Source organism: Prionailurus viverrinus, chromosome E1 (genome assembly GCF_022837055.1).
Source record: "Prionailurus viverrinus isolate Anna chromosome E1, UM_Priviv_1.0, whole genome shotgun sequence".
Classification (NCBI taxonomy): Eukaryota; Metazoa; Chordata; class Mammalia; order Carnivora; family Felidae; genus Prionailurus; species Prionailurus viverrinus.
Genome location: NC_062574.1, coordinates 4738668 through 4764347, shown reverse-complemented (window position 1 = coordinate 4764347; position 25680 = coordinate 4738668). Strand labels below are relative to the sequence as shown.

General features: G+C 42.5%; 1 protein-coding gene and 1 long non-coding RNA gene across 3 annotated transcripts in view; one reads left to right on the top strand and one right to left on the bottom strand.

Annotated features, from left to right (window-relative positions):
• On the top strand, positions 1-24968 carry LOC125151298 (myosin-4). The gene is made up of 40 exons (XM_047832033.1): positions 1-34; positions 244-292; positions 2796-3037; positions 3123-3266; positions 3605-3761; positions 4486-4513; positions 4603-4717; positions 5136-5228; positions 5383-5446; positions 5589-5687; positions 5814-5917; positions 7599-7737; positions 8371-8489; positions 8580-8729; positions 8846-9016; positions 10529-10838; positions 11672-11742; positions 12153-12240; positions 12348-12465; positions 12995-13118; positions 13210-13346; positions 13462-13717; positions 14649-14891; positions 15194-15370; positions 15575-15720; positions 16008-16098; positions 16184-16573; positions 17046-17172; positions 17651-17769; positions 17897-18093; positions 19322-19505; positions 19585-19750; positions 19852-19976; positions 20626-20934; positions 21500-21703; positions 23068-23193; positions 23281-23451; positions 23538-23642; positions 23747-23842; positions 24816-24968. Exons 3-40 carry the CDS (start codon positions 2834-2836, stop codon positions 24966-24968), a joined length of 5820 nt encoding a protein of 1939 aa, XP_047687989.1. The 5' UTR covers positions 1-34; positions 244-292; positions 2796-2833.
• The window catches only part of LOC125151299 (uncharacterized), a 77742-nt gene continuing 53143 nt past the window's right edge, over positions 1082-25680 (bottom strand). For both annotated transcript variants that reach the window (XR_007146721.1, XR_007146722.1), the window contains exon 3: positions 1082-1344. This is a non-coding gene — a long non-coding RNA (uncharacterized LOC125151299). The remainder of the gene's footprint in view (positions 1345-25680) is intronic.

Below are 25680 nucleotides of genomic sequence, written 5' to 3'. Positions count from 1 at the left end.
GCCTTGGTCCCGTCCTTCTTCAAAATTCCTCAAGGTATGTATACGTGGAGGGCATCTGGCTGGTTCTACAGTCCTGGTGGTGAGGACCATTCACTTAAGGGAGATGGCTACTCTTTCCAAATTTTAATTTTTCTTTCCACCATTCCTAAGAATGACACGGTACACAATATAGTTACTTGTATTTTGTGATTAAGTGGAAAAAAGAAGAATCTACACTCTCTTAGTTTTTTTTTCTTTCAACAGTAGTTGTCTGCTTTGAGCCTGCCACCGTCTTCATCTGGTAACACACGAGGTAAGAGTGATTTATTACTGCACTCTAAACAACAAAGGGATCTCTACTGCTAAGTCCTAAAGAGCTACCATTTTATTTCCTGGTTTAGTCATGGGAATAAGGTAATACAAGGAGCAGCTGTTCTTTAACAATGGCTTCGCGTAAAATATTGACTTTTCAGACCACTTACCCATGCGAAATTTAATGACTAGTCTCCTTCGTGTGCTGTTAGCACTTCAGAAAGAATGCCAACAATCACGTGTAATATTCTAATGTGGACTGCTAGTCCAACTTAACCAGGAAAGCTGTATTATAGAGACCATTTGGTAAAATCAACAACGCGTTGGTCGCGGAGTCAAAATTTCCAGGTGCCAATCCAGGCTTTTCACGGGCTCTGGCTGCCCGAGGGAAGCCAGTTGGTTTTACATGTCTTTAAATACAGTGTACCGCGGTGGAATTAGCACTGGCCCTGGATGTAGGGGAACAGGGCTCGTGCCCCAGCCCCGCCGTCACACCTCTGCGGCGCTGCATGACCCCTTCACCTTTCTGGGTCTTCCTTTCCTTATCAGTAAAATGAGGACGCCACATTCTAGGTGACCGCTGAGGTACTTCCCAGCTCTTGCCATCTATAACCTAAACCAGTCGTTTCCAAGTTCTCCTCCACAGAATCAAAACATTCAATGGACCTCCCTCCGACCAACTCCACATGTTGGGACCTGTACTTTTAGTATTACGTTAGAAAGATACATAATGATGAAACACAGCTACACATTTAATACATTTTTAATTAGTTTATATTTAATGGGAAGCTACAGTCACTTAGACTTTCTAACAGAAAACACTGTTTGTTTGATGATGTTGCTTGCTCAAACTTGAGGCAATTATCGCTGTGCAGATGGATTCAAGAGTCCCCTGCAACAACCCTGAGGATCCTTGGGGGCTTGTGACCCCACAGGTCAGGAAACCACTGATCTCAGACATGAGACGGCAAGGGTGACTTCCTTTCTGTGTTCGGTGAATACACTGCATTACAGTAATCTCTACGTGGTAGTGTGCTGTTAATCCAAAATGGCCTTGTGTAAAAACACAGAAACAAAAAATAACATTAACAGGATAACATTTTTCCTTCGAAGAAAAAAACTGTTAAATATTTAATATTTGTCCCCTGGAAATATGTTGAAATTTCACTGGATCATCAAGAGGTTTTCATAGGTGTGAACGAGACTGATTTTAGAGCTAGAATATGTGGCAAATTCCACATCTACCATCTCAATCGCGAGGATGTTTAATGCTGATGACAAAATGCCAAGACCCCTTCTGAAAAGCCCACCTGAGGTGAAGGCTGCTGTTCTCACTGTCGTTGACAACCCAGACACTGTTTTCCAGAAGCCAGCCCCTCTTCCTCTCCACAGAAGTCACCTTCTGTCACTGGTCGCTTGTCTCGTCCTTGCCACCAAGGCAAGAGGATTTATTTTCTCGTAATTAATTTGTCAGTGGGAAAAAAATTTTAAGTTCATTTTGGCTTGAAACTTTATACTGGCTATCCACTTCAGAAGAGATATTCAAAGAACTGGTTTTTGGGTTTTGTTTCGTATTTTGTTTTGTTTTGTTTTGTTTTTAAAGGAAGAAGAAAGAGAGATCTGAAATAAGAATCAGATAAAAATAACTGGTATGCTGAAATCCAGCTAAAAACAAAGAGAATATAGACTAAAAATACACAAACGCTATGAAAATTTTTTTTAATTAAAACGGTTTTCTAAAGTTATCTTTTGTTTTAATAACACTTTCACGTAATTTAAGAAGTGATCAAGGAGACTTAATTTTGGCTTAGGAAAAAATCATTTGTTGGATTTTCAACTTTCATTGCATTTACTTTTCCCTTTATTTACCTGATACCTAAATAATGCACTCCTAAACTGGGAGTTTATTTGTGCTTATTAACTATTTTAATTTTGGACCGTGTCCTGAATGAACAGATTTACCTTTTAATCAATCTAATTTTAAAAATATGACATCCAATGTATGTATCTGATTTTAAAAATTTGGGCCAGGAGAAAAATTGGACAAAATATGTGAGTTTTTACATTAGGTTCAGATTGTAAAGCCATTGAAAAGAGTTATTTTCCATGGTTTTGTATCATTGCAATGTCAAAAAAAAAAAAGTGGGAAGGGGGAATGGAAAAAGGAAACAAAGCTAAGCAAGCAGAAAAAGAAAATATTCTGAACACACTTGGGGCATCACAAACATTGCTGACTGAAATATGAGTTCTTCCACATTTCTCTGCAAAGCCTTACAACACAGAGGATGCAATGGAGGCCTCAAATGTCACAAACATGAAGCTGCCAACATAAGGCTTTCCAACCTGTGATCCGATCCCTCAGCACCTTTGTACAGGACACGAGAGTGATCCCGACAGGCGGCAGCGAGGAAACGGGCGAGGCCAATGAGGCACCGGAACGTGAAACCAAGAGGACAACGTCCACGCTCCCCCAGCCTCACCGTCAGGCTCTCTCTGCCCTCTAGGTACACCTGTGCTGTGTTGCCGCCAATAACCCCCAGCCATGAGTTCCGACGCTGAGATGGCCGTTTTTGGGGAGGCAGCTCCGTACCTCCGCAAGTCTGAAAAGGAGCGCATTGAAGCCCAGAATAGGCCCTTCGATGCCAAGAATTCTGTCTTTGTGGTGGATGCTAAGGAATCCTACGTGAAAAGCACAGTCCAGAGCAGAGAAGGGGGGAAGGTGACAGTGAAGACTGATGCTGGGGCTGTAAGTAACACAAAGGGAGGTGGGCAAACATAACTGATGCTTTTCTGTTCCTCAGCTGATAAGCACCAGCTCCTTCTCTTAACAGACTGTCACAGTTAAGGAAGATCAAATCTTCTCCATGAACCCTCCCAAATACGACAAGATCGAGGACATGGCCATGATGACGCACCTGCACGAGCCCGCCGTGCTGTACAACCTCAAAGAGCGTTATGCAGCCTGGATGATCTACGTGAGCACCCCCTTCTTTTTCTTTTCACTTTCCACTAACTTCATGAACTATGTTAGCTAAACCCTATTAAAGACTTTATTTTTTGATTTGGTTATTATATTATCTTAAGACTAATCATCTGGTTACTGCTGTGAATTCTAATGTATTTGAAAATGTGCATGGGAAGAGCCATCTACTTAATGCTGAATTCATTGGCAAACTGAAGCATCTTGTGTAGGGTGTGTGTGGGTGGGAGGCAGCCTTAGGAGAACCATCCTGGTGCTCTGGTCCCTCTCCCTTTGCACATCGAGCAGTATTTCCAAGGTGATTGCTGACTGAGCAAGCTTGTCATTTCCCAGACCTACTCGGGCCTCTTCTGTGTCACCGTCAACCCCTACAAGTGGCTGCCGGTGTACAACCCCGAGGTGGTGACCGCCTACCGAGGCAAGAAGCGCCAGGAGGCCCCGCCCCACATCTTCTCCATCTCCGACAACGCCTATCAGTTCATGCTGACAGGTGAGTCCATAATTACAATTTACGGAGTCATTTATAAAGTAAGTATATACTGATAACACAAAAGACACAGAGGCAGTACTTTGAGAATAAAATGTTCAGCACAAACATAATAATAATGATAGTATGCTAATATGGCAAGTAGTATACTATAATAATAAAATTGGGAAATATACTTAGAATAAAATGGACCAGTTCCAAAAACAGAGAATTTTGCTTATATTTCCATGGTAAAATCCATACTAATTAATGCTAATTTCAGCTCAAAATTAACCAAATGTAGGTACCATCTATGCATTTTAATCACAGCTAATGTGTCCTCTCTCCTAGAGAGTGAGCTTTGAAAGCTCATAGTGACAGGTCGCCACAATCACGACACAAAACTTTGGATGGGACATTAATAGCATGATGAGATTTTGCACTATGGACCAAGTGGCTAAATGGATAATGGAGCCAGTACTCATTGGATATTGATACATGACTCTCACATACATTTTGTTGAAATAGTGCATCACACGTTCCAAGTCACACTAAAGGTCACGGGAGTGCAACACACTGGCTAATTAACACATCTTTTTGCTACTTATTTTAAAAAGAATCTTGTGAAAAAAGCAAAGCACCAATCCATATAGTTATTTGTGTGTGTGCGAGTGGGGGGTTTTAAAAGGCAATTTTGAGTTTGCAAGCACTGTGTTTTTCAGCATTATCTCCGGTTTCTCTTTCACAGATCGTGAGAACCAGTCGATCCTGATTACGTATGTAGATTTCAGTGCCTTTCTTTCTGTTGGATTTTGGTCGAGGTAGTGGTTAGACTCTGACTTGTCCCTCCGTGTGGACTTGGCAGCGGCGAATCCGGGGCGGGCAAGACCGTGAACACCAAGCGTGTCATCCAGTACTTTGCAACCATCGCAATCACTGGAGAGAAGAAAAAAGAAGAACCTACTCCTGGCAAAATGCAGGTGGGTATGATACTCTTCCCAGGATGCAAGACATCAGAGGCTCTGAAAAATCTGACCAAGTCCTTTAGAGCCACGGCCACCAATGTAGGTGACGCCCAAATGCAGAAAATAACTCTTGGGTGGGCTGTAAGAATGAGATGATTGATTGTTGCTGGGTGTGCCAGGTAGTAGTTCTCACAACCATTTATGAGGAGGAAAAACCAGGCATTGTGGAATACAGAAATCAAGGCCATGTCAATGGAGTACCTCCCTCTCCCACTTTGTCTTCCTTCTACTTGCTGCAGAAAGCCTCCCCAAAGTTACAGAGGTCTGCGAAGGGAGAAGGGGGCAGGAGAGGAAGTCAATGGGAGGCTACCTCAGCAGACTGCAACTCATCTTCTCCGGGGTCTTTTTGTCCATCTTCCTCATTTCTCTTCAGGGAACCCTTGAAGATCAAATCATCAGCGCCAACCCCCTACTGGAGGCCTTTGGCAACGCCAAGACCGTGAGGAACGACAACTCCTCTCGCTTTGTGAGTCTCTTGCTCTTCCTTTTCACGTGAACATCAGCACTGACACTTCTGGACGTGTGGTGTCGACATCTTTACCATCTGTTCGGTCCGTAGCTAAAGAAAACATTTGTCTGCCTTTGAATGTGTACAAAAAGTCTTCCTTTGCCTTTTTAAGGGAAAATTCATCAGGATCCATTTTGGTGCAACAGGCAAACTGGCTTCGGCAGATATTGAAACATGTAAGTTAATAAATATTAGGGATTAAAAATCTTTTTCTTCCAGGGAATATATTGAAAATCTTATTTGTGTTGGGTGAACTTTTCAAATGCTTAATTTTCCATTGTGCCTTTTCTTTTAAACGTGCTCGATCTGCCTTTCTAGATCTGCTAGAGAAGTCCCGAGTTACTTTCCAGCTAAAGGCGGAAAGAAGCTACCACATATTTTATCAAATCATGTCCAACAAGAAACCAGAGCTTATTGGTAAGAAGTATCTGTGATTTATTTCCACCGAAAAAGAATAAAAGCCCTTCTTCCTAATAGTTCCTCTAAAAAGTTTCTCATGACCAAAGTAATTCTGGCTATACTTGTTCTTTTCCACGTGCACAGAAATGCTCCTGATCACCACCAACCCATATGACTTTGCCTTTGTCAGTCAAGGTGAAATCACAGTGCCCAGCATTGATGATCAGGAAGAGTTGATGGCCACAGATGTAAGTAATAGGTACAAAACAGGAAAAAGCAAATTCATCTTGCAGTATACGACACTCTCCTCTATAGAGTGAACACCATTAGCAGAAAGACATTAGGGGCAATATTACCTTTAAGGCTTCCTTACCCTTGGAACAAAGTTATAGGATGTGTCAATGACCTCTACCATGTATCAGAAAACTTTAAAAGTCTGGAATAAACATCGAGCGTTAGGCATTTTTCAGCTGGTTGGCTCCTTTTTTCTTTTTTTCTCATTGGTAATTGGGGTCCATTTTTGTACTCCAATAGTGACATTTCTCCTATGTCACACCCTACAGCCAAGAGTCTGGGAAAATGAGCTAAAAGATTTTTAACAGAACATGATATTTCCACAGTTCTTCTGTAACTGGACGTAAATACGAACTTTGTTTCAAATGTAACTCTGTGGGCCAAAGGTATTCCCTTCTCCCCCCCAACTCCACCCCATGTAGCATTTGAAGAAATGGATTCTCTACCTCAAAAATTCATTTTGGGACTCCATGAATGTTTAGTTTTGGGAACTATAGATTCTCTCTCCCTTCTCTTCTTTTTTTAAGGATCATTGCTCTTTTATTTTCTTTATACATATACTTATAGATATTTCAAGTTTTCTTTTGAATTTCTGAATAGTCAACCTTCAATTATTCTCAACTTTAAGACCAGTGGGAACACCCCAATATTCCCAAGACAAGATTGAGAGTTGCTTACAAGAATACTTTTTCTCTTAAAATATTACTTTCAAAAACTCTATGAACTATTTGTGTGCCTTTATCTGATAAATAACAGCTTTCACAAGCTTTAACCCATTATTATTCCTATGTCCAAAAGTGTTAGGAGTTGAGAGGTTAAAAAAAAAAAAACTTAGTAGTCTTGCCCCAAGACTTCTGTAATATTAACATGGAGGCATTTTGAGTAGGTCGGGTCAGTGAGCTGGAAGTAAATTATCTGGAGAGTCTTAGGAGACACGAGTGTTACATAACCAAGCTCTCTCTGCTTTCTCAAAGCCTAACATGGGCAACTAAGAAGGTGATCAAAATCTGATAGAGAAAAAAGATACAACAATACTTCAATGAAAGCAGTTCTGTTCAGAAATGTCTTTTCCCTGCATGAGGAACAACCAGGTGAAGTTCCCTGCCAGGCATCTCACAGGACCTGATATCATAGAAGAACATGGGGAAAAACACAGGGCACGTGCTGTCCTCCTCATACCCTCTTCCTAACTTCACCTGCCCTGTCCAGGAAGGCAGGCTAGGATTACATATTTGGCTGGGACAACACAGGAGGAAAAGGAGCAAACAGACTTGTGAGGCAAAGGGAACGCATGAGATAAGAAACATACGGGGCAAGGCTGGGGTCTTGTGGAGAAACGGGAAGTGCGTTGGCCTTGGCATCCAAAGCCAAGGCTCTGAGTCCTGGCTAGGTGAGTGTGGACAAGTCACTTAAGATCTTCCCTGTTCACCTGACTCCATGGGAAACTGATGCATACCTCTTGGTGCTGCTTTGTGGAACTAAGTGCTAAAGAACAGGAGTGCCTTTAGACAGCAAAGTGCTAGTCAAATGCAAAGGCAAGACAGGGTGAGAAGGTGGGGAGGCAGGCCCCTGTGTACTGAGGGCATCTGCCATGGTGATCATTGCGAGCCGAGTCAAATCCAACTCTTTCCACAGAGTGCTGTGGACATTCTGGGTTTCAGCACTGACGAAAAGGCTGCCATCTACAAGCTCACGGGCGCCGTGATGCATTATGGGAACATGAAGTTCAAGCAGAAGCAGCGTGAGGAGCAGGCGGAGCCTGACGGCACCGAAGGTACCTACACTCCCTGCTTGCTCATGTCGTTCAATTGAGATTACAGCTGACACTATCAGTTCCTCAAGGGCAAGGGCCCTGGGCTCACTTTCTTGACTTATCCGACAGTGGGGAAAACTAGAAGGGAACAGAAATGACACACACTGCATGTTTTACACAACCGAGATTTGTGGAGACGTGATTTCTGCCCATTCCATTTTTCACTGCCTTACTGTACGCTAGTATTTACGATCTGATTAAAGCATTTTTCATCCCAGTCAATAATTTGTGTGCCCACATGCACTGGAGGAAAAAAAAAAAAACTGATCGGAATTTTCCTGTCACTACTCCTCTAGGTTAGAATTTCACAAATTATTTTTATCTGTGGTCTACTTTAGCTATGTTTTAAATATCACACAGAGCATCAATTCCCCAAGTTCCAAATTATCATCTCAAAAAAAATGACTAAAATTAGTGTGAAAGTTGGCAATGCTTTTGAAGCAATATGAACAAATGGTTTTGCCACATTTGCACATATTACTCTTTCAGCAGAACTTTTTCTCTTTGTCATTGTCCTTCACACCTTAAGCTGTGCACACTGTGGTTTTTGTTTTGTTTTGTTTTGTTTTTACCGTCCTCACCTGGTTCATGCAGTTGCTGACAAGGCAGCCTATCTCCAGAGTCTGAACTCTGCTGACCTGCTCAAAGCCCTCTGCTACCCCAGGGTCAAGGTCGGCAACGAGTTCGTCACCAAAGGCCAGACTGTGCAGCAGGTAAGTGAACGGCCTCAATGAATCACACACATCCCCAGCCTTCTCAACACGTCTTTAGTAACGCCAACAATCATTACTCTGTCCACGAAGGTATACAACGCAGTGGGCGCCCTGGCCAAGGCCGTCTACGAGAAGATGTTCCTGTGGATGGTCACCCGCATCAACCAGCAGCTGGACACCAAGCAGCCCAGACAGTACTTCATCGGGGTCCTGGACATCGCCGGCTTTGAGATCTTTGATGTGAGTTGTTGGAATAAGCGGCCCTGTTAAGGCCCCTCCGCTTCATGTCTGCTCTGCCGAATTCCCCCTGGGTTTCCCAAACTCACTTGAGCTCTTTGGTGTTTGCAACGCCCTAGTTCAACAGCCTGGAGCAGCTGTGCATCAACTTCACCAACGAGAAGCTGCAACAGTTCTTCAACCACCACATGTTCGTGCTGGAGCAGGAGGAGTACAAGAAGGAGGGCATCGAGTGGGAGTTCATCGACTTTGGGATGGACCTGGCTGCCTGCATCGAGCTCATCGAGAAGGTTCGTATGACTTTTCAAGCCTTCGGTATGTGAAAAACAAACTGTCCACCTCCTCATGCTGAATGAACTGCAATCCCAATTCTCAAAGAACCAGCAGCGGTGTTTTATGACATTCCTGGGCACAGTGACCAGGTGCATGGTGCATCACAAGCAACATATTAAGGAGTAGTTTTTCATAGAAAAATGATTGCAATACATACACATCCACAGACACAAGGATTCACATTTCTCCCTCTTTTCACTTCCTTCTCCCTCACTTTTGTTCCTATGTGATCTCTTGGGTATGGGTGACAGGAATGAAATCACAGCTAGTCCTGTGAGTACGGTCATTGATCCTGGCTGTCCCATGATGGTGTGCCATGCATGAATCATCCTTCACGGGTATCAAGGCAGGATATGTCAAGGTGTCTTATAGGCTGGGAGGGCAGCTTTTCAGTTGTTGCAGTCACTAAGACCATGTGGACTGCTGAATAAACAGCCTTACCTGGAAGGGGAGCCCTAAATTCCCCTTTATCAAAGAGTTGGGGCAATGATTCTATCGGTTGTGTGTATACTAAAACCCAACAAGCAATCATTAAGCACTTTCGAATGTACACTGGGCACTCACCACATGCCTAGGGAGGCCCACACAGTACATGGTTACATGTGAACACTAGCCTGAGCAGCCGAAGGGGAAAAGTAAGTACAACCGCCATCTATGACAACTTCACACACTCATGTCAAAATTCATCAAAATATGAAAGAGGAGGGGGTAATATCAGCCTGGGTCTACCCAACTGGAGGAAAATAACTTTAATTTGGTGATATAGTATCTCTGCTATTCACAAAAACTGTGTGGTACTCAGTTCATGGAACATCAAAATAGGTTTGGGGAGACAATTTGTGACTGAACATCAACAACATTGAATTTTCTATCAGTCGTTCATATCAAACTTGCCACTGAAAGGAGTTGATCTGCTTACAAAGCAAAACCTAATTATCATCACTCAACTCCACAGAGTGGGGAACATAGCACAGAGTACAGAGAGTTCTAATGATACAACATGAGATGCACTTTTCTCCTGGGAATGGACCATTTTTAATCATTAGCTGTAATTTCTCTTCTCTTCATACTTTTGTCATGTCTAGAGTTGAGGTGAAGGAAATTACACTGTCAGTAGGGAAGAAAGTATTTAGATAGATACATATATGGGATAAAGAATTCAGCTTTGAAATGGTAGTTTTGGAATTTAATTTTATACTCTGAACATAAAGTTTGCCAAATGGCACAGATGGGCTTTTTTTTTTTAATTGAGTCTTTCTAGCAAATATATTTCCCATATGTCCTTGATACAGGACTGTTTCACATTTCAGTAGCAGAGGAGAGGCAGCAAAGTAGAACCATGCCTATTGAATTTCTTATCACCCGAACTCTTATTCTGGAACATGTTCAGGTTTCCACCAAGTACATAAACTATTAGAGCACACTTTTCTGAGGGACTCATATTATCATCCCTTTTTTCCTACTCTCAGCCTATGGGCATCTTCTCCATCCTGGAGGAGGAGTGCATGTTCCCCAAGGCCACGGACACCTCCTTCAAGAACAAGCTGTACGAACAGCATCTTGGCAAGTCCAACAACTTCCAGAAGCCCAAGCCTGCCAAAGGCAAGGCCGAGGCCCACTTCTCGCTGGTGCACTACGCCGGCACCGTGGACTACAACATTGCCGGCTGGCTGGACAAGAACAAGGACCCGCTGAACGAGACCGTGGTTGGGCTGTACCAGAAGTCCGCAATGAAGACTCTGGCTCTCCTCTTTGCCGGGGGACAAAGTGCTGAAGCAGGTTGTTAATATCACTAATAGTTCCTAGAGTCACAAAACAGAAATATACTTTTTATCAGAGACTGACATAGTTATCTCAAAACCTAACATGAAAATACTGGCCAATATGGACTTAATGATAGGAAGTATATTTAGTGAGTCTTAACGATCATAGGCTTTCAGAGCTAAAACTGACACTATGGATCATTTTGTCCATGGCCTCATTTCACCCATGAGGAAACAGAGACTCAAAGGTTAAGTGACGTGCTCAAGATCATACAGGTTATTTCAATTATTTTGACAGTATCGGTTCCTTAAAGGATCCAGCTAAGCTGGAGATGAAGAAATCCTTTGTCAAGGCACTAGTGCTTAAGGAATGCAAGTTGTGTTCTCCTAAGTCCCCTAAGACCAGATGTGCAAGCAGAGGTAGAGAAACACAAGCAACAGGAAGCAGGACTTGCCTGCAGGTTAGCAGAGGCTCACCTCCCTGGCACCATGCATACAACTTTGCCTCTTCTCTGGGGGATGTGTGCACTAAGGCGGCATTACTCCTCTGTCTTCTGGCACTCCCCCTCTGCTGATTTGGAGGAGAGGGGTCCTACCTCTTCCCCACATCTACCCTTTTCATCCACAGTTCTTTTATTGTTGCTGTTGTTGTTTTCCTGAATACCCATAATGTGAGCCAATGCATCTATTTCCCTAATCCAGAGCTGAAGGAGGAAAGATACAGAGGGAAGATGAGGGCTGATACAAGTGAATGAGTGCACATTTAAATTCCAGAGGGAATCTTGGGAGTCCTTATACCTATGGATGGTACAAATTAAATAGTTTTAATTCTTTTATATTATTTTTCAGAAAGTGGCGGTGGAAAAAAAGGTGGCAAAAAGAAGGGTTCTTCTTTCCAGACAGTGTCAGCGCTTTTTAGGGTACAGTATATTCTTGAATGCCAAAAAAAAAAAAAACTACTTCTGTGACAAATTAAATTACTGTAACTTAAAAAAACTTTTTTAAAAGAAATCTATAGTGAAACAGAAAAAAGGTAATGTTGTACAAAGGAAAATGAAAAATGTGTTAGGAAAAATTGAACAAAAATAAAACCTGCAGGGTGAGTTCAAACCTTACAATATATGAAACATCTCCCCTCAAAGCTCCAAATCTAAAAGATCTAGCGTTGAACAAATTTCACATGAAATCAAACCCTCTCTGGAAGCAACTACTGTAGTCAGTTACATTGACTTTATTCATGAAATGGAGCCCATTAACTACAGATCCTTGATAGGGAGTCTCACGTAAATGCAACAAAAAACGATTTTAAAACTTTCCCTATGGTTCTCAGGAGAATTTGAACAAGCTGATGACCAACCTGAGGAGCACTCACCCCCACTTTGTACGCTGCATCATCCCCAATGAAACCAAAACTCCCGGTAAGACTCTTCTGACATCCAAGTAAGACTCCAGTGTGACTTCACTATTCTATAGACATACAGACAACACGTTTGTTTGCTTGTTTGTTTGTTTGTTTGTTTGTAAGGGGCCATGGAGCATGAACTTGTCCTGCACCAGCTGAGGTGTAACGGAGTGCTGGAAGGCATCCGCATCTGCAGGAAGGGATTCCCCAGCAGAATCCTTTATGCAGACTTCAAACAGAGGTTTGTGTCTCATTTTTTTTCTCCCTTTCAATGTGCTAGTCCAGATCATTATTGCCATGCAATTCAAACATCTTTTAACTTTTCCCTGAAAACCGAAATTCTGGGGTGCCTGGGTGGCTCAGTCGGTTATGCATCTGACTCTTGGTTTTGGCTCAGGTCATGATCTCATAGTTTGTGGGATCAACCCCTGTGTCAGGGTCCATGCTGACAGTGCAGAGCCTGCTTGGGATTCTCTCTCCCCATCTCTCTCTGCCCCTCCCCTGCTCATGCTCGCTCTCTCTTTCTCTCTCAAAAGAAATAAATAAGCATTTTTTTAAAAAGAAAACTGAAATGCAATTATCAGAAAGAATGAAGCCTTGGTTTATACTATACTGTTTTTAAACATATTTTCCCAAGGTTTATCTAAAGCACTGCTTGATTATTTTAATGGAATTTTTTCCTCAAAACTCAGTCTATCATTTTTTTTAATGATAGTTACTATGAGTTTTGGTAAGAAAAACAAACTTTCATATTCTTTAAATTCTGATAGATACAAGGTTCTAAATGCAAGTGCCATCCCAGAGGGTCAGTTCATTGATAGTAAGAAGGCTTCTGAGAAACTTCTTGGGTCTATTGACATCGACCACACCCAGTACAAATTCGGTCATACCAAGGTACCAATCTACCTAAATCTCTATCATAATTTCACCACCTTGGGACTTTCTCTTGAGTGGAAATGACATATCTCACTTGTTCTTTGGCCAGGTTTTCTTTAAAGCTGGCCTGTTGGGAACTCTAGAGGAGATGCGAGATGAAAAGCTGGCCCAACTCATCACACGCACCCAGGCTGTGTGCAGAGGGTACCTGATGAGAGTAGAATTCAAGAAGATGATGGAGAGGAGGTGAGGGACCTCGTTCTCCACATTTTCATAGTTGAATCTGATGCAGTCATTACTTCTGTTGAGTGCCAGTCACTGCCCACATTCTTCTTCATTTTCATATTTGTTCTTCCTACAGAGAGTCCATCTTCTGCATCCAGTACAACGTCCGTGCCTTCATGAACGTCAAGCACTGGCCCTGGATGAAGCTGTATTTCAAGATCAAGCCCCTCCTCAAGAGCGCTGAGACCGAGAAGGAGATGGCCAACATGAAGGAAGAATTTGAGAAGACCAAGGAAGAGCTGGCGAAGTCAGAGGCAAAAAGGAAAGAACTTGAGGAGAAGATGGTAGCTCTGATGCAAGAGAAAAATGACTTACAGCTTCAAGTTCAATCTGTGAGCATTAGTCCCTGCACAGCTCAGCCACTTCTTATCCTCCAAACACTGTATAAGTAGATATGAAACATTTTTAGTTTAAGGTTTATAAATCAATGGTTTCCACTAAAATATGTGTTGTCATTGTTCATCTTTCAAAAATACTAAGACTCAGACCTGAAGAAGCAATAGACATGAAGACACAAATTACGCTGCATATGTTCATATGTACATCCATACGTAGTATGGAAATCAGAGAGCAAAGTCATAAAGCTATCCAAAGATGTTTTCCTTCCTTTATAGAACCTTCTCTTAGATGAGACTGTTTTTTCCTTAGGGAATGCATTGTGCATAAAATAGAAGTTATGCTGTTCTTACCAGGGTGAGGAAAAGGTTAAATTAATAAACCCCTCAAACCTGAGAAAACCGAGTCCAAGAATTAATAACTGACCCTTCCAAAGCAGCACAAGTGCAGATTTGGCCAAAGGGCTAGTTTTCCCGATTTGGTCTTCCACACATGGATATCTGGAGGAAAACTGTTACTATACTTAATCAGTGGATTAAAATTACTAACATTTTGTCTACTGGACTTTTTTTTTTTTAATTTTTTTTTTCAACGTTTATTTATTTTTGGGACAGAGAGAGACAGAGCATGAATGGGGGAGGGGCAGAGAGAGAGGGAGACACAGAATCGGAAACAGGCTCCAGGCTCTGAGCCTTCAGCCCAGAGCCTGACGCGGGGCTCGAACTCACGGACCGCGAGATCGTGACCTGGCTGAAGTCGGATGCTTAACCGACTGCGCCACCCAGGCGCCCCTCTACTGGACTTTTAAAAGTTGGCATATGTATTGACCAAACTGGTTGAGTCACTAAAGTATCCACCTTTTAATAAGTTATTGTGTCTTTGCAGATATAGCTTATACAAATGGAAGTGTTTAATTTCCCCCATTAGGAAGCAGATGGCTTGGCTGACGCAGAGGAAAGATGCGACCAGCTGATTAAAACCAAAATCCAGCTGGAGGCCAAGATCAAAGAGCTGACTGAGAGAGCTGAGGATGAGGAGGAGATCAATGCCGAGCTGATGGCCAAAAAGAGGAAACTGGAGGATGAGTGTTCAGAGCTCAAGAAAGACATCGATGACCTTGAGCTGACCCTGGCCAAGGTTGAAAAGGAGAAACATGCCACAGAGAACAAGGTACAATCATGATCCATTTTAGAGTGTTTAAAAGTGCTAGCTTGTTACAGAAATACTTTAACTAAAAGTTTAATCTTAAAATCAATGAATATGAAAGAAAAGTACCATCATATATATGTCGTCTTCACCATTTCTATCTAATTACCTTGACCCTTAACTCCCATATTTTTCACCTATGGAGGCCTGGGTTAGCTTCTCGTCTCCATTTTCCATCTCAGGCTGACACTGTCCTAAGCTATTACCATGTTTTTTGTCAAGATGACAGGATGTCATTAACATTCTATAATCTGTTCAAATCTAAGGTGAAAAACCTCACAGAAGAGATGGCAGGCCTGGACGAAACCATTGCTAAGCTGACCAAGGAGAAGAAGGCCCTCCAGGAGGCCCACCAGCAGACCCTGGATGACCTACAGGCAGAAGAGGACAAGGTCAACACGCTGACCAAAGCTAAAACCAAGCTCGAGCAGCAAGTGGATGATGTAAGTGTGAAAAACACAGTATTTCCTCTTAAGATAAAACAAACAGTTGTGACATATGCCTTTCTCTGCGGGTTTGAAAACAATCATTAAAATTCCCATGCTATTTGGTGCATCTTTTAAAATTCTCCTGTGCATCTTTGGTGGCCAGTAACATATGGTTCAGTGCCTCAGGACTGAAATAAATAAAATACACTATAAATTTAGCTTGAAGGGTCTCTGGAACAAGAAAAGAAACTCCGCATGGACCTAGAAAGAGCCAAGAGGAAACTGGAGGGAGACCTAAAACTGGCCCAGGAGTCCACAATGGACGTCGAAAATGACAAACAGCAACTCGATGAAAAACTTAAAAAGTGAGCATGATATAGTTAAATTGTAATCTGCTTGTTGTCTGTCAATTCATCTGTCAATTCAGGCCAAATATATGTTTTAAAGATCTCCAAAATATTACTTTGGAGTACACATAAAAAAACAAATAATGGCATCTTTGACTTTTTATTAAATGAAAATGGTACAGTATTGACTTGTAAAACATGTACTACTCATGTCCTCAACACAGCAGCATAAAGATATTCCACCATATGTGGCAGAGAGGACTGGTAAGAGAACTGACAGAGCTTATTTGTTGCTCCTCTTACAGGAAAGAGTTTGAAATGAGCAATCTGCAAAGCAAGATTGAAGACGAGCAGGCCCTCGCCATGCAGCTGCAGAAGAAGATCAAGGAGTTACAGGTGAGTCACAACCTCCACCTCGTCCGCGTATCACAGGAATCAAAACTGCCACGAATTGCCATTAATGTTGGTGTGTCACCCTCAGGCCCGCATCGAGGAGCTGGAGGAGGAAATCGAGGCAGAGCGGGCCTCCCGGGCCAAAGCAGAGAAGCAGCGCTCAGACCTCTCCCGCGAACTGGAGGAGATCAGCGAGCGGCTGGAAGAAGCCGGCGGGGCCACTTCCGCCCAGATCGAGATGAACAAGAAGCGGGAGGCCGAGTTCCAGAAGATGCGCAGGGACCTGGAGGAGGCCACCCTGCAGCACGAAGCCACGGCGGCCACCCTGAGGAAGAAGCACGCGGACAGCGTGGCCGAGCTGGGGGAGCAGATAGACAACCTACAGAGGGTCAAGCAGAAGTTGGAGAAGGAGAAGAGTGAGTTGAAGATGGAGATCGACGACCTGGCCAGTAACATGGAGACCGTCTCCAAGGCCAAGGTTTTTATTAACTTGTCTCCTTTTCATTTTATAGAGTTTATATATGACTATATCCAATCTAACTGTATGAACTTTCAATGTTATCTCATTTTACGCCTGTTAGGCATCACTCTATTGAAATGAATCACTTCAGTGTTCCTATCTTATTTGTAGAAACCAATTTAAATATTGTCACTATGACCACGAAAGAATGTAATTACAGGAAAAAAATTTTTCTCTAAAAACCATACTCTACAGGATACAGAATTTAAGTGATGTTCATATTTTCCAAAAGGAAATGACCTAATTTTCATAATCATATGTGTATTCATTTAGCCCAAATTATGTGCCTCTACATCCAAGGCACCATTCAGGGCTCTGGAGTAGATAGAAAAGTACATAAAACTCAGCTCCTTTCCACAAGTAGTTCTCTCCAAATCCAGACTCACAAATAAAAGCGTCTGCTCTTCCTGTTGCCTACTTCCCACCACAGGGAAACCTTGAGAAAATGTGCCACACACTGGAGGACCAGCTCAGTGAAGTGAAAACGAAGGAAGAGGAGCAACAGCGCCTCATCAATGAGCTGTCGGCCCAGAAGGCGCGCCTACACACAGAGTCAGGTCAGCAGGTGCACAGCTGGTGCACACAGAGGCCAAGAATGGAAGGCGGGCCTCCACTTCTGAGCGCCCACCGGATGCCCATCACTTCTCAGGCCACATGTGTCCAGTATCACTGATTTGTCATTCCTTCTCCTTTTTACTGGGAGATGGTAAAAAGTATGGTTCTAAGCTATAACTGGAAGAAAATTAAGCCCTGGACTGAGATATTTGTTGTCGTGACATTACTAAAAAAAAATAATAATCTATCTATCTATCCATCTATATATATATATATATATATATATATATCTCCATCCTGAAATATCAAAGAAAGCTCACATTTAAAAAAAAAAAGAAAGAAATAACACCTTCTCAACCATATCAAAGTTCTTGAGTTATTCTCTTCATCATGGAATAAGAGTTCTGATGTTACAGCAGTCTGTAAACTAGTCGGCACCTAGACAACAGAACTAAAGCTCTCATATTTTGTCTTTCCCAGGTGAATTTTCACGACAGCTGGATGAGAAAGAGGCTCTGGTGTCTCAGCTATCACGAGGCAAACAAGCATTTACACAACAGATTGAGGAGTTAAAGAGGCAGCTGGAAGAGGAGTCTAAGGTGAGAATTTTCCAGCTGAGATTTCCAATCCCTCGAACTTTGCAGCATGACATACAACTGAGCTTCACTTAGAGAATATCAATGATCAGAACATAAACTTACAATGCACATTTTCTGGTTGGTTCAGGCCAAGAACGCACTGGCCCACGCCCTGCAATCAGCCCGCCATGACTGTGACCTGCTGCGGGAACAGTATGAGGAGGAGCAGGAAGCCAAGGCTGAACTGCAGAGGTCAATGTCCAAGGCCAACAGCGAGGTGGCCCAGTGGAGGACCAAATACGAGACGGACGCCATCCAGCGCACAGAGGAGCTGGAGGAGGCCAAGTACGGGGTCTTAATGATGGGGACAGAAAGAGAAGTTTAAAAACAGTGAAGATAAAATAATGAAAGAAACAATATTCCAGACATGAAGATAGGTGAAAAATACCAGTCTATCTGATTACAGAGTGGTGGAAACCACCATTTTCTCTTTATAAACTGGTACAAGTCCACTGAAGAAAGGGCCAAGACCACAGCCTTCCCCACAATCTCGTTTACTACAAAAATATCTTAAATTTCTTTCTAACAAAATGAACCAAAAATTATCAGCATATCCTTTACGAATTGAGTAGAACTTCCTTCAATATAAGAAAAAATGGAGGCACTGAGGCTGTCTGATACATTATTATGAATATTATAATTAGCAATAATCAGTTTATCCCTACCTGGAGTATTTAGAAGTTCAGAATGAGACTATCATATTCTGTCATTATTTAACAACCAGTATCAATAAACTTATTCATTAATTATGTACAGTTTTAATGGAATAAAACTCATGGGAGTTACACATGGAAAGGCAATAATCATTATGTTCCCAGTGAAGGAAAATTCTCTATATTGGATATAGCTTGGTAGTTGTTAGAATTAAGCAGAATGAAGGGGTTTGGCAAGCATTTCCAGAGGGAGCACTCCAGATAAGAGCATGGGCTGGGGGAGGTTGTGAGTTAAGGGGGCTGGTGAAGGAAGGTATTTGGGGAAAATGTGATCATGGAATAATATTTATTGTATGGGGCTTCAGACCCAGAACATTAGTCATTAATCATATGCCCTCAGACATGTCACTTTGGGCCCCAGTTTCATTCATAAAGAGGACCATGTTAACACATGTTTTACGATGCTATTCAGCACTAGCATCTTTGAAGACATGCCTCCTGTTCACGGCTGTCACTTCGTCACCCTCTCACACCCTCACCTTGCTCACTCAGCTGAAGCGCTCACTCATTCTTCATCTCTCTCACACACACACACACACACATTACCATCACCATGCACACAAAAAGGCCTGGCTCAGGAGTATGTTTGGCAACCCCAGAGATAAAGAGTAGACTTCACTAGGGAGAATTAAAGAGACAAAATGAGTACTGAGAAGACATTTTAGGAAACCTTAACAATTTGTGGACACAGGAGCAAAAAATTCTTGGGGAAAACATGCTTTCCTAGTCAGCAGCTTTATTAAGTTCACTGTGGTGGCTTCAACTCTGCTCTTGGTCACCCGCACTGACCAACGTTTCAGGAAGAAGCTGGCCCAGCGGCTGCAGGATGCGGAGGAACAGGTGGAGGCCGTGAATTCCAAATGTGCCTCTCTGGAAAAGACAAAGCAGCGGCTCCAGAACGAAGTGGAGGACCTCATGATCGACGTGGAGAGAACAAATGCGGCCTGTGCGGCCCTGGACAAGAAGCAGAGGAACTTCGACAAGGTGGCCCACAATGACCAGCTTCTTGGGGGAAAGTGGCCTGACTCTTGATTACAGAGGCTTAGTTCTGGTGTACTTCCAGGTCCTGGCAGAGTGGAAACAGAAGTATGAGGAGACTCAGGCTGAACTTGAGGCCTCCCAGAAGGAGTCCCGCTCTCTCAGCACTGAGCTGTTCAAGGTCAAGAATGCCTACGAGGAATCCCTGGATCACCTGGAAACCCTGAGGCGAGAGAACAAGAACTTGCAGCGTGAGTCTTTGTAATCCTTCTCCTTCCAAAATGGCAGGAAGGCATCTTTTCAAGTTTTCATTTTTCTCAACTGAATTTGGTGTTTTACTATGAACCTACAGAGGAGATTTCTGACCTGACGGAGCAGATTGCGGAGGGGGGAAAGCATATCCACGAATTGGAGAAAGTAAAGAAACAAATAGATCAAGAGAAGAGTGAACTACAGGCTGCCCTGGAAGAAGCAGAGGTACATGTTTCGTTTGTTCACTTATGCCTTATAAATAAATGGAAAAATTAACAGCAACTGAGATCTGTCATGTGGTAAAGCTGCAGGGGATTACTCCTTAATTCAGTGAGAAATACTGAATTTCCTTGGGAATGAAGAACAGGCTAAATTAAGATGTATGAAAGTTTGTGCATTTTTTAACGCCTTCAAGAAATCATCATAATGTGCAGAACAAACAACAACAAGCTCTTCAGGTATCAATTGGGAAACATCATCAAAAAGACGTGACACCCACTGACCTCCCCTGTCCTTGGAATGTGGGTTCCGCTTGCCTTTCCTGCTCCCAGGGGCTGCTCCACAAACAGCCTTGAGACAGTGGTGTGGTGTTGAGAACACCTAGACGGTACACGTGACTAAATCCACTGATGGCCTCTTTGTAAACTTTTAAAATTTTGTGGGCAGAGGCACGATTCATTCGGCTTCCTGCCGTTCAAGACAAGCCTCTTACCCAAGTCACTTTGCTATTATTAAATAGCCACTAACAAGCTGAGTGGCCTGCCTCTTTCTTTGGTCTCTCCCTGCCCTCCCAAGGGCCAGTTGCAGATTATACCTGGGAAGATCCTGAGGGGGTTGAGAACCAAGAGTAACCTAAATGTTGCTTTTTAAAAAGGGATCTCTTGAGCACGAAGAAGGCAAAATCCTTCGCATCCAGCTAGAGTTAAACCAGGTGAAATCTGAGATTGATCGGAAAATTGCTGAGAAAGATGAAGAAATCGATCAGCTAAAGAGGAACCATCTCAGAGTGGTGGAGTCAATGCAGAGCACCCTGGATGCTGAGATCAGGAGCAGGAACGATGCCCTGCGGATCAAGAAGAAGATGGAGGGAGACCTCAATGAAATGGAAATCCAGCTGAACCACGCCAACCGCCAGGCTGCAGAGGCAATAAAGAATCTTAGAAACACACAAGGAATACTGAAGGTACACTGGGATAAACACACATGGTGTCATGCAGTCAAGGTGTAACTGTGCAATTTATATGCCATAAACCTAAATAATATGGTAATCAGTTGAAAATTTACACTGCTGAAACATACACAGCTGGAAAATAGCTTGCTTCTGGAAAAGTCAAAGAAAAGTTCACTTTGTCAGCTGAAGACGCTGCACAAATCACTTTATAGGAACCTCATTTGTATAATGTATATAAGTATAGACACATATTTTTAAAATACATATATCTACACTTGTTTAATATACGTAAAACAACATCATTAGACTAGCTCATCTCTGAGGATGCTTTCTTGATCCAAAATTTTGTATCTTTGGTCATGGTATTTTTTTTATGATTCACAATCTAAAATATAACATCGTGTTCTTTTGAGTAGATCTGCTACCCTAGGCTACAGAGAATGTCATTAAAGGGACTTTCTCATTTTTTCTCTCTAACCATACTCTAAGTTATTAAGAACAAGGTGTGTCGATGACCCGAAATTTGTATTCACTTTCATTGGAACACGAGTAAGAGTCTTTGCCTCTTTCTGTGCAGGACACTCAGCTACATCTGGATGATGCCGTCAGAGGCCAGGAGGACCTGAAGGAGCAGCTGGCCATGGTGGAGCGCAGGGCCAACCTGCTGCAGGCTGAGATCGAGGAGCTGCGGGCATCCCTGGAGCAGACGGAGAGGAGCAGGAGGGTGGCCGAGCAGGAGCTCCTGGATGCCAGTGAGCGTGTGCAACTCCTGCACACCCAGGTAAGGTTCAGGACTATGGCTGAGCAAAGGCACTTCCTGAAGTTGAAGACAATCTGAGGGGATAAGCTTGTTTTTAAGTAAGGAGTAACCCTGGCCAGGGTCCTTCGTGAAGTTCTGGAGAATGCACATTACTAAGACATACTGGGAAGGGGGGGGGGGGGGGGCGGGCCTAGCCAGCTCACAGGTGTATTTGTAGACTGCCATAATCATGCTGATTAGAAAAAATTTAGGGTTCTAGAAACTTTCGTAAAGAAAGCACAAAAGGCCATCTGCTAATAACCATACATATGACATTAGTGGCCATCTTGTCTTTTGCAACTCTAAGCTGCAAATAGATAAGCAAATAAAATAGAGGAGAAAGAATAAGCCACCAAGTAAATTTTGTGTGTCCCGGACACACATAAAAGCTAACTACATGAAATATAAAAAGAAGCTCTTAAGTTCAAATTCACAGAGGCCATCATTACTGCCAGTCAGCATTTGTTGTTTATAATGGATATGCTAAATAAATGGTGGTAGAGCCTCATGATGGCTAATAAGGAGCCATTACAGTATGCATTTACTGCCATGGAAAGATGTTCACAATATACTAAGTGAAAACAGCAACTTAAACATAATATATAAAGCATGATCATTTTTGTAAAAAATATATAGGATAAACAAAAGTATTATCAATGCTTATCTTTGGGTAGGGAGAGTATAACAATTATTCTTTACCTCTTATTTTGCTAATTTATATGTTCTTTTTTGTAATAAACATATTTTACTACATACTTTTTAAAAACTGCAATATAAGGAAATAGCCATCATGGAAATGTTAAAATCACGTAGGACAAATAATTTTAAATTCAAATTAAAATGCAGTGTTTTTCATACTCATGCTTAGTATCCTTGAGTTGATTAAATATGTTTAAATACCATCAAGTTTTCCAAAACATAACAGATCTTTTGTTCATTTTTGTACCAATAATGATGCTATTTATGTACTTTAAATATGAAGCCAACCACATGTGAATAAACAACTAAAAATCAATAATCCATTTTCCATGAGCCACAGCACTTTACATTTTTTTTCCTGGCTCACAGTTGTGCTTCATGCTTACAGGCAGCCACTGTTAATTGTTGAACATCTTTGGCATCAAAAATCAAATTTTACCTTAGAATTTAAGAAAATATTCATTAACAGAAGTATGGGTGAATAAGAAGAGAAGGCATAACTTAGAGTCAACTTTTCATTTGGTTTTTATGCTGAAATTTTCTTGGATCACTAATTTTTGCCTGTATACATTAATAAAAATGATAGTATAAACAGAATATAATTAAATGTGCTTCCCCCCCTCCTTTTTCTTATTAATTTGAAACAGAACACCAGCCTGATCAACACCAAGAAGAAGCTGGAGACAGACATCTCCCAGATCCAGGGAGAGATGGAAGACATTGTCCAGGAAGCCCGCAACGCAGAAGAGAAGGCCAAGAAGGCCATCACTGATGTGAGCAGAGGGCAACACGGTGGTGCTCAAACTTGAATCCTGATGCGCCAGCCCAGCTCTCAACCGGGTTTGTTCCACTGCTAACAGGCGGCCATGATGGCCGAGGAGCTGAAGAAGGAGCAGGACACCAGCGCCCACCTGGAGCGGATGAAGAAGAACCTGGAGCAGACGGTGAAGGACCTTCAGCACCGTCTGGACGAGGCTGAGCAGCTGGCCCTGAAGGGCGGGAAGAAGCAGATCCAGAAACTGGAGGCCAGGGTGGGTGTCTATCAGTTCATTCAGTTCCTGACCTGTTCGTGCAGCCAGTTACAGCCAAATTGCTAAACACCTTTTTTCTCTTCCAGGTGAGGGAGCTTGAAAATGAGGTAGAAACTGAACAGAAGCGCAATGTGGAGGCTGTCAAGGGTCTCCGCAAACATGAGAGAAGAGTAAAGGAACTCACTTACCAGGTGACCTGCCTTTCCATATTTCTCAGGCCCACTTGCTTTCAAGAAAGTGAAAATAATGCGTTGTTTTCAAATAACAACACTATTTGCTGCCTCTTACATTTCAGACGGAGGAGGACCGCAAGAATGTTCTCAGGCTGCAGGACTTGGTGGACAAATTACAAACCAAAGTTAAAGCTTATAAGAGACAAGCTGAAGAGGCCGTGAGTATCTGCATAATGAGACAGAAAAGTCCAGAGCAGGTCCAGGTTTCGGGGAGTCTGAAGTTTATAGAATTTAAGAGTATTTCTTTAAGGCAAAGAATATAAAATCAGGTCTGAAAATGAGTATTTGGAATGAAAACAAATTTAGCACTAATTACTGGAGCCTTAGATTCAGGTTCATTTCTCTGAGACCTCTTTAAGCAATTTTCCAGACATGTTAGTATAGAAATGCTTCTTGGTTACAACCTACTTCCCTATCTAGAACACTCTGCCACCCCCAGAAATCTCCAGCACTCACAGGGTCTGTGCAAATGAGGGCTCTGAAATCTAAGCTCTGCTGAACAGACTTCACAATAAATCCATCAGAACATTTCCTTTTCATTTGGCTGCTTTCTCATCTTGTTATCTTTCTCATCCTGTTAAATTCAGAAACTTCCCTTAAGATTCTCTGCACCCAATAGTACCACTGTGTCTACTTTTTTTTTTAATTTATTTATTTATTACGAGAAAGAGAACACAAGCAGCAGAGGGGGCAGAGAGAGAGAGAATCCCAAGCACACAGGGCTCAATCCCACCAACTGTGAGATCATGACCTGAGCTGATATCAAGAGTCGGATGTTTAACAGATTGAGCTGCCCAGATGCCCCGACTGTGACTACTTTTTCAAGTTTGTCTCATAGAATCAGATTCCCGCTACTTTGATCTCCTTGTTGACATTATAGCATCTTAAGTTTTCCAGGACACTCTTTCCAGTGAAAAAGCCCAAGCGGGGGGTTTGTTAAGCCCACTCATTCACAGAGGCGAGCATGTGGGATGCCCTACCCCCAGATAAGTACATGACCAAACAATAGAACCTTTTGTTTTCTCACTTATGAAGCAAATCCATCAGTAGCTGCTTCTAGAAGTAAAGAAGGCAATGAGAATCAGAAAATGTCAAATTTTCTTGTTCTCTCAAATGCATTTCTTTTCTCAGGAGGAACAATCCAATGTCAACCTCTCCAAATTCCGCAAGCTCCAGCACGAGCTGGAGGAGGCCGAGGAACGCGCTGACATTGCAGAGTCCCAGGTCAACAAGCTCCGGGTGAAGAGCCGGGAGGTCCACACAAAAATCATAAGTGAAGAGTAATTCATTCTTATGCTGAAAGGTGACCAAAGAAATGCGCAAAATGTGAAGTTCTTTGTCACTGTAGCATTAAGGCAATAAAATCTGCAGAGAATTTTGCAATCTAAAAATACATGTCTCTGTTAATCACAAGTTCTGTAGAACTATCAGAACTAATTCATTTATTCTACATTTGTTAAGCGCTTACTGGGCAATCAAAGATGATGACAAAAATGAGTGTGGTTGGTCAGTGAACCAACTTGAATAGAAGGCAAATGAAATTCAGTTCCCCGAAAGGATACAAAGGTGCTCAGTGCACCCTCAAAACCATTCACCCAATTTTACTAACTACCAAGTATGTGTCTGTACAGAAATGGGCACCAAGGATATCACAATTGTCCCCCCCCCCTTGCAGATCAAGCCAGTAGGACAACAACAATTAACACAGCTCTTAAAAGATGAGTAGATGGTTATCGGGTGAAAGAGAAATGGAGCTGGTCATTCTAGGAAGAGAAAACGAGCATGAGATTTCAGAGTGGTTTAAGCATAGGCTCCATGAGCAAGGCCCTCACTCAGCAAGGCCTGACTATGAAGGGACCTGACTCGTGTGGTGCTGACGAATCAGGATATGCATCAACCTGGAGAAGTTTCATGAGGAGGAGAGTTGACACATTTCCGGTGAGGATGGAGTTGGAGAGGAAAGACCAGAGCCTGGAGAGATTGTTGAGGCTGCTGA

Excerpts from the sequence above, each read along its gene's own strand:
- LOC125151298 (XM_047832033.1), top strand. The coding sequence starts at position 2,834 with ATGAGTTCCGACGCTGAGATGGCCGTTTTTGGGGAGGCAGCTCCGTAC. Across the intron at positions 16,099-16,183 it reads AGAAGATCAAGGAGTTACAG|GCCCGCATCGAGGAGCTGGA; the intron begins GTGAGTCACAAC and ends TGTCACCCTCAG. Across the intron at positions 16,574-17,045 it reads AGACCGTCTCCAAGGCCAAG|GGAAACCTTGAGAAAATGTG; the intron begins GTTTTTATTAAC and ends TTCCCACCACAG.